General features: G+C 37.6%; 1 protein-coding gene and 1 long non-coding RNA gene across 2 annotated transcripts in view; one reads left to right on the forward strand and one right to left on the reverse strand.

Moving 5' to 3' along the window:
* The window catches only part of LOC109555915 (uncharacterized), a 179,659-nt gene that overhangs the window by 80,660 nt on the left and 86,466 nt on the right, over positions 1–12,533 (reverse strand). The window contains exon 4 of the long non-coding RNA XR_011565747.1: positions 1–12,533. This exon is cut by the window's left edge and continues 13,371 nt beyond it; it is cut by the window's right edge and continues 19,471 nt beyond it. This is a non-coding gene — a long non-coding RNA (uncharacterized lncRNA).
* The window catches only part of SLC16A1 (solute carrier family 16 member 1), a 10,745-nt gene continuing 4,588 nt past the window's right edge, over positions 6,377–12,533 (forward strand). Inside the window, exons 1-3 of the mRNA XM_019956796.2 lie at positions 6,377–6,593; positions 11,226–11,369; positions 12,390–12,533. The exon at positions 12,390–12,533 is cut by the window's right edge and continues 723 nt beyond it. Coding sequence (XP_019812355.1) covers positions 6,377–6,593; positions 11,226–11,369; positions 12,390–12,533 — 505 coding nt within the window. The remainder of the gene's footprint in view (positions 6,594–11,225; positions 11,370–12,389) is intronic.

A 12,533-nucleotide genomic window follows, 5' to 3' on the forward strand; every position in this document is an offset into this window, starting at 1 on the left:
AAAACTTTGCTGCTTTCTGTTTTCTTTATTATAAAGCAATGTATGTTCGTTGGAAGAAGTCAAACAATAAGGATGTGGAAAGAGGATGTTATCTCCCCTTCCCAACCTCCAACCATTGTAAAGTTTTAGGTATACTTAGAACATATTTCGGAGAAGGCAATGGCACCCCCACTCCAGTACTCTTGCCTGGAAAATCCCACGGACAGAGGAGCCTGGTAGGGTCCAGTCCTTGGGGTCGCTAAGAGTCGGACACGACTGAGCGACTTCCCTTTCGCTTTTCACTTTCGTGCATTGGAGAAGGAAATGGCAACCCACTCCAGTATTCTTGCCTGGAGAATCCCAGGGACAGAGGAGCCTGGTGGGCTGCCGTCTCTGGGGTCGTACAGAGTTAGACATGATGAAGCGACTTAGCAGCAGCAGCAGAACATATTTAGTTTACTTAATTTGTTTACCTGTTTGTTTTCTTTCTTCCTTGGAATCTAATTTCTACAATGGCAGGGACCATGCCTGTCTTGTTTACAGCTTTTCAATGGGGGGGCACTCACATTTTATTATATGAAAGCAAAAAAGTGGTGTGTATCCTAATATAACTTTTAAATGATTATACAGTTCATAATTTTGAAAGTCTTAATTGCAATAACAATCAGATGAAATTTGATGATTTAGCATATTGACAGTTGATCCTCTTGGGATCTAATGCCCCTAAAATCCTGCCTCTGAAAGAATCTTTATTAACAGTATGCTTTTTTTTATTGCACTAATAAAAACTAACCCTTGTTCTTTGGGATGATATAGTTCATAAAGTTGTGCCACAGTTTGTGCTTGGATAGTGGCAAGAGTGAAATGGATAAGAAATACAGCATGACACACAGGAAGCTGTTATAGACAAGAGGGTTTAATCTCCTACTGTAGATTACTTTTCTTCTTGGATGGTATATTTAATAGCTAATGAACTTCATGTTTTTCTTTTTGAAGTCAGTATCTACATACTATAAATATACACATGTAAATATATTCATTCCCTTTAAGTTTGTATGTTTGACTATTTGCAGATACGATCAGCTTCATCAGTTTTCTATATTACTTATAAAGCTTTTATCCTCATTTCTAAAAGAAGATACAAGAAAATTCAGATTCACCTTTGTAAAATGGGGTCACTATAGCAATATCAAAGAGCTACTGTATAGTATTAATATTGAACACTGTTGTTTCCAAAGAATTGATGCTTTTGAACTGTGGTTTTGGAGAAGACTCTTGAAGAGTCCCTTGGACTGCAAGGAGATCCAACCAGTCCATCCTAAAGGAGATCAGTCCTGGGTGTTCCATGGAAGGACTGATGTTGAAGCTGAAACTCCAATACTTTGGCCACCTGATGTGAAGAACTGACTCACTGGAAAAGACCCTGATGCTGGGAAAGATTGAAGGCAGGCGGAGAAGGGGACAACGATGAGATGGTTGGATGGCATCATGGACTCAATGGACATAAGATTGAGCTAGCTCCGGAAGTTGGTAATGGACAGAGAAGGCTGCTGCAGTCCATGGGGTTGTAAAGAGTTGGACACACTGAACAACTGAACTGAACTGAACTGTTGTTTCTTGACTGATCCTGGTTTCTTCATTTTCTCCCTTTCCTGATTAGCAACTGTTTGAACCTGCACTTGGGAAGTCAGGGGAGGTCTCAAGGAGGCATCACTTCTCAACTTTGGGTAACATATCAGAGAATATACACAATCATCTGAAGAAGCTGACCATTAAAATCTCTTTTTCCAACAACATATCTGGTTAGAATTGCTGTAGATAAAAAACCTTATTTGTAGGATGATCTGATCATGTAAATTATTTTTAAATCTGTAAATAATTAGTAATGAATGTTGACATTTTGGGAATTATAAATATGTGTTAAACTAAAAACAAGATTTAGAATCAATTTTCATGTATTCTGAAGCATTCTGGCTAGGAAATAGTTCATTTCTCTTCAAGGGTGTTATGTATAATTTCTTATAATATTGGTTGGGTTTACCTTGAATGATAAGGGAGATTCTTAAAAGTTCTTTATATGCCATTTGATCAAAAATCATGCATTTCAAAACTGCTGAGTGTTGGCCTAATCAGTTACAGTAGTATTTATCCTTTTGAAACTGCACACCTCGAACCCATACATACCTCTCAGATGGGACTTGAACACACAAACTCTGGTTTAGGACTATAAAGAAAGCTGAGTGCTGAAGAATTGATGCTTTTGAACTGTGGTGTTGGAGAAGACTCTTGAGAGTCCCTTGGACTACAAGGAGACCCAACCAGTCCAAACTAAAGGAAATCAGTCCTGAATATTCATTGAAAGGACTGATGTTGAAGCTGAAACTCCAATGCTTTGGCCACCTGATGCAAAGAGCTGATTCATTTGAAAAGACCCTGATGCTGGGAAAGATTGAAGGCGGGAGGAGAAGGGGACGACAGATGGTTGGATGGTATCACCAACTCAATGGGCATGAGTTTGAGTAAACTCCAAGAGTTGGTGATGGACAGGGAGGCCTGGCGTGCTGCAGTCGGATCACAAAGAGTTGGACACAACTGAGCAACTGAACTGAACAAATCCACAATCTCTCAGCTGAAACCACACACTTGGTCTCAGGATGTAATGAAACTCAGGTTCTTTCTGTCTCAGTGCAGAAGGAATTCAGTGAGAGGAAAAGCAATTGACAAGAAACAGATTTAAGTATAGGATGCTTGGAAGGATACAAACTGGTAGGCAAGAGGCTCTGCCCCAGAACTAAGTGGGAAAACAGTTTTATTCAAGATAAAGTGAAAGCTGCTCAGTATTGTCCACCACTTTGTGACCCCATGCACTATACAGTCCATGGAATTTCCCAGGCCAGAATACTGGAGTGGGTAGCCTTTCCCTTCTCCAGGGGATCTTCCCAACCCAGGGACTGAACCAGGGTCTCCTGCATTGCAGGCAGATTCTTTTATCAACTGAGCTATCAGGGAAGTCCATTAAGGAGATAAACACTCGATAGACAAGTATGTGCCATCTCAGAAGGTAAGATGCCCTGGGAGATACATACCCCACAGATAGAATGTGGTCCATCTCAAAAGGCAAGAGCAGCCCTGGGAGATAACACTCCATAGAGTGTGGGCTGTATCAGAATGTGAGAGCGGCCCCAGGGTATGGGGTGTTAGTTTTTATGGGCTGGCTAATTTCACTATGGGGGAGGATTACTCCATTTTTTTGTGGGGAAGTAGCAAAGATTTTTAGAAATTGGGTCATCACCGACTCTTTGGTCTTTTATGGTTGACCTTAGAACTGTTATAGCATGTATGGGTGTGTTCATGTAGCGTATGCTAATATGTAATAATGAATGTGTAAGGATGCTCAACATCCATGAAGTTGAAACTTCCACCATCTTGGGCCTGATCTGTTCTAACCAGTTTTTGTCCTGAACAGCTATGACCTTCTTTTAAAAGTTGTATCCTGGGAATTCTCTTGCAGTCCAGTGGGTAGGGCTTGGTGTTTCCTGGCCAGGGAACTAAGATCTTGCAGGGGGAAAAAAAAAGATTATGCCCTGTCCCTTTCCCTCCTTTCTCATTTTCTTTGGTGCCTTCTGGTTGTTTGTAGTTTTTTTTTTTAAAGTTTGTTTTGGTTTTCTTCATTGTATTCCATTTAAAATAGAAAAGGCAAAGGAGGTTTCCTAGACCTTGAATCTTGCGGTCTACCTTGGGGCAAGTGGTTCTGAAAGCCGTGAAGCTGGACTGGGGGCCAGTTATAGAGAGCAGTAGATTGGCTACTTCAGCATCAATAGCTTCAGTTAATCAGCCTTTCTGGATTTGAATGTTCTTTGTGAATTTGATATGTAAAACTGGTCTACACTTAGTAACAAATTCTTTTCGATAATTGGTTTTAGGTACTTTCTGCTCTTTTAAGTTCACATACGGGCCATTGTCATTTCCTAAAAGTGTTTAAAATGTTGTTTTAAATGTTGATGGAAAAAGTGTAGAGAACATAATGAATACTATTTGCAGGGGCTTTTATAACTCTTCTAGAGTAGGGGCAGAGCATGAAGGGTAGGAAGCTCAACTTTGAATTTCCAAATGTTTACTTGCACAATTCCTGAGAGTTATGAGAAAAGGAGAGAAATCAGAAAATCTAGAAGGTGGTTCTTGTCACCACCATCATTGCTAAGAAAAGTTAGGATTATTTACTGTTTCCTATTCTTTCCCAGTCAATTGATGAAGAACTTTCTCATTATCTTATCACTTAAAAAAAAAAAAATCTTCCTATCACTATCAGGCAACTACTGGAGAGTCATAAACTAATAGCTAATAAGAAGGCTACTGTGCACACTGTAAGGATTAAAATATAAAACTTTAATCTCTTTTCGCCTCTGGACTTGCGCATTCCCTCTTCTCACTGGGGCTGTGAATACTGTACAAGGAAGCCTGCTCACATATTTTACTTTTTGAATGAACCCTTTTGTTCATAGCTCAAGTTTGGTCAGTTTGAAAGAAAATAGTTTGTTTAGATGATACTACACACCTTCTATTATGTACTGTCAGAATTTTTAAGTTAGGAAGGACAAGCATTTTTTGGGTGGTGGCAGAACTGTTGAATCCATGTCTGGGTTTTGAAGTGTTCTTTCTTTCAAAATTTGGATACTCTTATTTCTTGTACTTATTTCCTAATGAATCTTTTTAAAGCTTCAAGTTTTAAATCTTAATTTTTACACAATGGGATAAGATATTATTAACATGATGAGGCAAGTCTTAGTGACTAAAAATTGTAACTGCTGTAACTAACTGGGACAAATCGTAGCTGGCAGCTAAGCTCAAAGTTTAATCATGTCCAGCATGAATTAGCTGTTCGAGTCAGAGCTTGATGTGTTAAGTGACTCTACTGTCTGTGGGTTTCTCTGTGTGTAAACATTCTGAGGCAGATTAATCTTTTAGTGCTTCTTTGATTGAAAAAATTCAAGTGTTTTTTTTTTTTTTTCATAATTAGATGAAGAAAGTGAAGTGAAGTGAAAGTCGCTCAGTCATGTCCGACTCTTTGTGACCCCTTGGACTTAGTCCGTGGAATTCTCCAGGCCAGAATACTGAAGTGGGTAGCCTTTCCCTTCTCCAGGGGATGTCCCAACCCTCCCTACCGAAGTCTCCCACATTGCAGATGGATTCTTTACCAGCTGAGCCACAAGGGAAGCCCAATTAGATGAAAGGAAAACTCAAAATTGGCTTAACGAGTTGATTTCAATTTATTGGTCTTATATCCTGAGATCTATCTAGTTAAGTTCATTTTTAGTTCTAATACTTTTTTTATTTCTTAGCATTATGCACATAGACAATTTTTCATCTGTGAATGAAGACAGGTTTACTTCTTCCTTTCTAGTCTTTATGCCTGTAATTTCTTTCTCTTGCCTGCACAAGCTGGCTTAGAACCTTTAGTGCAATGTTGTAGGAGTGAGGAAACTATATCCTTGCCTTTACAGAAACCTTCCTTTGGGACTGTCTTCTTCCTTACCCTACAATGTCCAGTGTCTTAAATCAGATTGGAAGTGTTCAGATGGATTGGAAAGAACAGTATTTAGAAGATAACCAATATACTGCTCCTACAGTGTGAAGTTAGGGATTTGTGTTTTAGACTAAAGAAAGCTGCAGCCAAGAGTGAGCTTGTCATCTATGACCTATATTTATTGTAGTAATACAGTCTGACTGAAGATAATTTGAAGTGGACATACTCACATACTGTTGTAGGATGAGTTAAACATAGGGTGGAAGCTGGCTTAAAATAAAAGAGACCTTCATGAGAAAACAGGTAAGCCTACTATCAAACACCCACTCCCATCTTTTCCAAAACTATTCAAAATCTAACAGTCTAAACCTTGCTAAATATTAGTATTGGGTAGCTTCAAGAAAAAGGGATAATCTTTTATTTGAAACTACTATCTTTTGACTTTATAGTTCAACTTATATGTTTAGGAGTTTAACCAAAGAAATTAGATAGATAAAAGGAAACTTTTTGAAATTATTTTCCAGCTCATTAAATGCAATTCTTATGTGTTCAGAATGATCTTGTATTTTGCAAATTGCTATGTATCTAGTAAGTCAGGTGCCTACTTCCTGTTACTTTTAAGTCAGCATATTAAAAGAGAAAGAGTATTGAAGAATACACGAGAAAGGGGAAAAACTTACAAAGCCTGTATTAAAACCTAGAACCTTCATAGAGTATTGAAAAATAGTTCTGTTACTTGAGAGCTACGTGTAAAGTGTACTTTGTTGTTGGGAGTTCTAGATGGGAGTGCTTTATTGCTGACATTGCATTTAAATTTTGTATTGTATAGATACTTGGATTTGAACTGCATTTTGGAATTTATCAACATTTACAATGCCACCAGCAGTTGGAGGTCCAGTTGGATACACCCCCCCAGATGGAGGCTGGGGGTGGGCAGTGGTAATTGGAGCTTTCATTTCCATCGGCTTCTCTTATGCGTTCCCCAAATCTATTACTGTGTTCTTCAAAGAAATTGAAGGTATATTTAATGCCACCACCAGTGAAGTGTCATGGATATCTTCCATCATGTTGGCTGTCATGTATGGTGGAGGTGAGTATCCACTAAGGCCTGATTTTTTGATTTTCACTAAGCAACCAGATACTTTGTTTTAGGTAACTTTTTAAAAAATGTTTTATTCATGAGGTTTGAAATCATACTCCTTAAAGCTTTGTGTTTAAAATAATCACAGTTTTAATTTTAATTAACAATGACAACTCTTGCTTTGCTTGTTGCACTATAGTATTCCAAAAACAGAAATAAGAAATTGTTAGGTTTTGTTCCAGCTCAGTATCATTGGACTTAAAGCTTTAGAAAAATTTCATGTGCACAACTGATTTTGCTTATTGCTTCTGCTAGATTCTTGATATAAATGTAAATAAAAATTCTTTTTAATTGATGTTGGGAGGATTGAAGTAAATCAGGCTAACTTGACTATCACAGTTCAAAGTCTCACGTAAAATCTTTTCATGGTGTTAGAATTAAAGAACTGGATAAACCCCTCCTTGTTTTGTTCCTTGTGATGTAATTAGTTCTACAGCATTTCAGCTGCATCTCAGCTTAAGTTTTATCATTTTTTACCCTTCTGTTTTCTTCCACATGTTGTAAAGGAGTGAAGGAAATGTGGAGAGTAACTTGCTTACCTCAACATCATTTAAAATAACTGGGGTTATTTGTTTGCCTTGGAACATCAAATCACAATTTAACATATAAAAGTCAAAACCTCTCATAATAATAAGTAGTTGCTTAGTTAGCAGAAATTCTAAAGTTAAGTGTATTTATTTACTGGGATTGACAGCTCACATGTTGATTATGTAGCCAAGCTTTCGCTTTTTTTTTTTAATGATAATTTAGTACCTCAGAGGAACTTCCCTAATAGCTCAGTTGGTAAAGAATCCACCTGCAATGCAGGAGACCCCAGTCGATTCCTGGGTCGGAAAGATCCACTGGAGAAGGGCTAGGCTAGCCACTCCAATATTGTTGGGCTTCCCTTGTGGCTCAGCTGGTAAAAAAATCCACCTGCAATGCGGGAGACCTAGGTTTGATCCCTAGGTTGGGAAGATCCCAAGAAGAGAGAAGGGAAATGCTACCCACTCCAGTATTCGGACCTGGAGAATTCTATGGACTGTATTAGTCCACGGGGTCGCAGGACATGACTGAGCGACTTTCACTAGTACCTCAAATTATTTTCACATAAGGCCTTTAAAGAGATTCTGTATTTCATCTGTAAAACCTTAGCTTTAGGCTTCTAAATTGGTGGCAGATTCCACCAATATATATATGTATATTTTAACCCATATTATCAAGCTGTACACACATATTCCTCACTAGGCTAGGTCTAAGTTATAGAGGACACTGATCTTGATTTCTCCCTTGAAAAGTCTGTAATCCTGTTGAGACAATAATGTAAACAACTCATGAAACAGGAATAAGTATTTGAAGTCATAATTTAGTTCAGTGCTTAATCTCATTGCACAGAAAAAGGGTAAGCTGGCTGCCTTAAGGGGACATAAAGTGGGAATGGAGATCGAAGATTTATTTTTTTTTCTGCAGAATGTTTCTTTGTGCTTTTTAAATTCTGAATGCATGTTTGTTTTGTCTGTTATAAGATTAAGTACTTTTTTTTTTATTATTATATTACTTTTTTTTATGAGTCCAGAGAAATTAAAAGGGATTTTGGACATTTTCTAGCTTCTGAGAACCATTAATTTTGGAGGCTCTGAACTCCATCTGCTAGGATTTCTAATCAGATTTTGACTCTGATGGCTTGAAGAAATTGATATTATCTAGAGGTACTCCAGGTGTTCAGAGTATTTTTAAGCTGACTACAAACAACAGGTTCACATGTTGTAATTCTGAGAGCAAGAGCTTGAAAGCTGTTGGCATTTTGCATCAGAAGTAAGTGATGTCAGTAGTGCTGACTGCACATGACACTTTTCTTTTGGGAGAACAGTTTCTTGTTTTCACCCAGAGATAACTAGCACATTTCTTTGAATCTGTGTTATAATAGGCCTATAAACTGTACCCTTCTCTATTTTTAATGATAGCTAATTGGGGTCATCCTTCCTGAAATAACTCTGAAAGACGAATTGCATATCAAGAACCTCGTGGCATAATTTTTACCAAATGGTTATTTTGTTTTGTTTGGCTCCTAGGTGGTTGGCCCCTTTAAGAATTATTTTTAAAACTGCCTTAACCTTTAACTTGTGCATTTGGGCCACTCCCTCAACCCTAATCATTTTGCTTTAGGAGTGGTTTAGGGTTCATGCCTGCCTGCCTTCCTCCTTCCTTCCTTTTCTCTTCTTAATTTCTTTTTGTGTGCTTTGGTTCACAGATACATACTGGTTCTTGTTAAATTATATTTTTAAAGGATAGGATCTTAGTTACCTACAGTTACCTACTCTTGGGTTGCTGGATTTTTTTCCCTCTTTTTTAACATGAAAGTATGAATTTACATATTTTTAGTTCCACAGTAATGTCATCTTAACATTCCTAACTTAAAATACTTCAAACTTTACAGCATTTTACTTTTATTTCACAGTGTCAACAATGTGGCAGTCTTTGTGGGCTTTGTAACTCTGATTATACAAAAATCTGTTTAATGACTAATGATATTTTTTCAGTATTTAATTCTTTCATCATATATAAACTGTAAATTCAAATTATTTCCAAACCAGCCGTGGCCTAATATTTTCATGAAGTGACTTAGAAGTTTGATGAAAACTTCTTTAGACACATCCCTGGTTGAGGCTGAATTCTCTCTTGCAGTCATCTCTTGACCCAGCCTTTTAAAGAGAATTGGTCCTCTGAAATACTAGGATATCAAAAGCTTTAATTACTTCTTGCGTGTTTATTGTATGTATGTATACATATACAGGGCTTCCTAGGTGGCACACTGGTAAAGAATCCGCCTGCCAATGCAGGAGATGCAAGAGACTGGGTTTGATTCCTGGGTTGGAAAGATCCCCTGGAGAAGGAAATGACAACCCACTCCAGTATTCTTGCCTGGGAGATCCCACAGAGGAGTCTGGCAGGCTACAGTCCATGGGGTCCCACAGAGTCAGACACAACTGAACGTACATACATACACATATGGTATAGGGAAAAGAAAGTGAAGTCGCTCAATCGTGTCCGACTTTGCGACCCCGTGGACTGTAGCCTACCAGGCTCCTCCATCCATGGGATTCTCCAGGCAAGAATACTGGAGTGGGTTGCCATTTCCTTCTCCAGGGGATCTTCCTGACCCAGGGATTGTACTCGGGTCTCCCGCATTGCAGGCAGACGCTTTACTGTCTGAGCCACCAAGGAAGCCCCATACATATGGTATATACATACGATATTCAGAATATGTGTATTCTGTTTTTAAAAATAGACTTACTATCTTCTCAGGAGCTAAGATAGAATAAACAGAATAATGTAAGAATTTACTGTGCTAATGGAAGAAAAATTTGAATTTGTATGTCTTCTGCTTTGTAACTCTGAAACCATAGTTCCAGAAACACATATGTAATGGAGAGAAAACGGGATAGTTTTGAAACTTGGTTCTTGCTAGCTTTGTGATGTTGCAAGTTCAAATATCAGTTCTTCTCCTTGTGTCCCCTTCCCTGATGACCCTTGCAGTGACCCTTTCTTTTTGTAGTCATCTGCCTTAACCAGGTGTCATGTAAACAAAGTTGTCATGTCCAGAGCCACCAAGTAGGGATGTAAGTATTCTTGTAATAAATGAAATTCAGTGAATGTGGAATGTCATTCAAGTTTGTAATCAACAAATATTGTTAGTCTACTTAAAAGTTGTGTAACAGCTTTTGAAACATTGTTTGCTTTGGATAAGACACATAATTAAGACTTAAAAGGGGAGTTACAATTTCAAGTAGAGAGAGGCCATTTGATTTTTTTGTATTTGAAAAATACATGAAATGCACAAAATCGTTTCGTGATTCTTATAACACTACACATTTATTTGGTTTCTTCTCTCACGTTAAGGAAAAACTGATTTTTTGGTATGCGTATCTTTAGCTGAGAAAATTGAATCTTGTTTGCATTGTTAGACCTGATGATGTTTTGACCATTATCTGACTAAATCTTCTCCTACGAACATTTTTTCATAGTTTTGATACCACAAAATATAAGCATAGAACCAGGTTGAAAGGCATTCAATTCAGTACCTGAGATATATAGGTGTAATTAGGAACAGTTTTGTTTTAAATTTAGATGTCCTAATCACAAAACTACTGAACTTGGAAAAAATAATTATTTTTCCCTTTGCTTTTTCTTGTTTTTAAAAAATATAACACAAACCACATTATCTCATCAGACTGCCTGTCCAAAAATATAGAGCAAACTTACTAAATATGTGTTGATCATATCCTTGATAAATCAAGAAGCCTATGAACATGTTATCAAGGTGTTTTCAGCCTATTCTGCCTTATAAGAGAAAGATTAAGGATAGGCTAGAGTCTTATATTTTAGTAAAATTCCATCCAGTGTTTCAAGTCAGAGAAGGTACAGAGTTAATGATTCTTTTACCATCTTTATTTTCCAGCACACATACCTATAAGACTATGAAATAATGATAGGTAGCAATATTCTTATCATTGCCTTTGTGTGTCTGCTAATTTTGGAGGACTTGTCACTTAATGCAGTGATCAGTGCCTGTGTACTACTGAACGTTTGGTTATCTTTTAGGTCCTATCAGCAGTGTCCTAGTGAATAAATATGGCAGTCGTCCAGTCATGATTGTTGGTGGCATCTTGTCAGGCAGTGGCTTGATTGCTGCTTCCTTCTGTAACACTGTGCAGGAACTTTACTTTTCTGTTGGAGTCATTGGAGGTGAGTTGATTCATTTTCAATATATTAATATTGCTGGTTATTTGGTATTCACCTACATTGGTCTTTCAGGTATTTTGAATGAAAGTCCCTCATAGAAATTAGCTGATTATCATTTTGACAAGCAATTTAAGAGCAATAGAAAGAATTTTTAAAGAAATTGCTGTCATACCATAGGTATACATTGTTGAATAAATGAATGAATTGAAAGAAATCATTTATTTCTTGTCCTAAGAATAGTCAATGGTTGTAGATAAAATGTGTTCTGCAGTTTGTTGCAAGAGTGGTCACTGGTTACTATTTTATTACCTATTCCTCTTACCAGGGAATAGACATCTATTGGAGCACCAGAGAGTATTAAACATAAAGCACGAATTATTTGGTACAACATCCAGGTTGTTCTCTGAGTCTTGTTTTTTCCTTGTTATATTTGCTAGTTTGTATTGTTTAGATTCCACGTATAACTGGTAACATACAGTATTTGCCTTAGTCTGTCTGACTTATTTCACAGCATAATACCCTCCAAGTCCATCCATGTTGTTGCAAATAGCAAATTTTTTCTGTTCTTTTTCATGGCTGAGTAGTATTCAGTTGCATGTATTTATCAATTGGGCTTCCCCAGTGGTTCAGCGGTCAAGAATCTGCTTGCAGTGCAGGAGATGAAGGAGATGCGTGTTTGATCCCTGGGTGGGGAAGATCCCCAGAGGAAGAATAATGCTGTGATGAACAGTGGGTCTCTTGAGGTTTCATATATATTTTAGAATTTTTTTGTTCTATTTCTGTGGAAAATGTCCTTGGGATTTTGATAGAGATTGCACTGAAGATGTAGGTTTCTTTAGGTAATAAGGAGATTTTGACAATGTTGATTCTTCCAGTCCATGAGCACAGAATATCTTTCCATTTTATTTTTATCTTTTTGAATATATATACCTCTTATTTTAATTTCTTTGTCTGGTTAAGTAATGCAAAATATGTCTCTGACATTTATTGTAATATATGATTCTTTTTTTTTCTTCTCCCCAGGTCTTGGGCTTGCCTTCAACTTAAATCCGGCTTTGACCATGATTGGCAAGTATTTCTATAAGAGACGACCGCTGGCAAATGGACTAGCCATGGCAGGCAGCCCTGTGTTCCTCTCTACCCTGGCCCCCCTCAACCAGGCTTTCT

This window comes from Bos indicus, chromosome 3 (assembly GCF_029378745.1).
Source record: "Bos indicus isolate NIAB-ARS_2022 breed Sahiwal x Tharparkar chromosome 3, NIAB-ARS_B.indTharparkar_mat_pri_1.0, whole genome shotgun sequence".
NCBI classification, from domain to species: Eukaryota; Metazoa; Chordata; class Mammalia; order Artiodactyla; family Bovidae; genus Bos; species Bos indicus.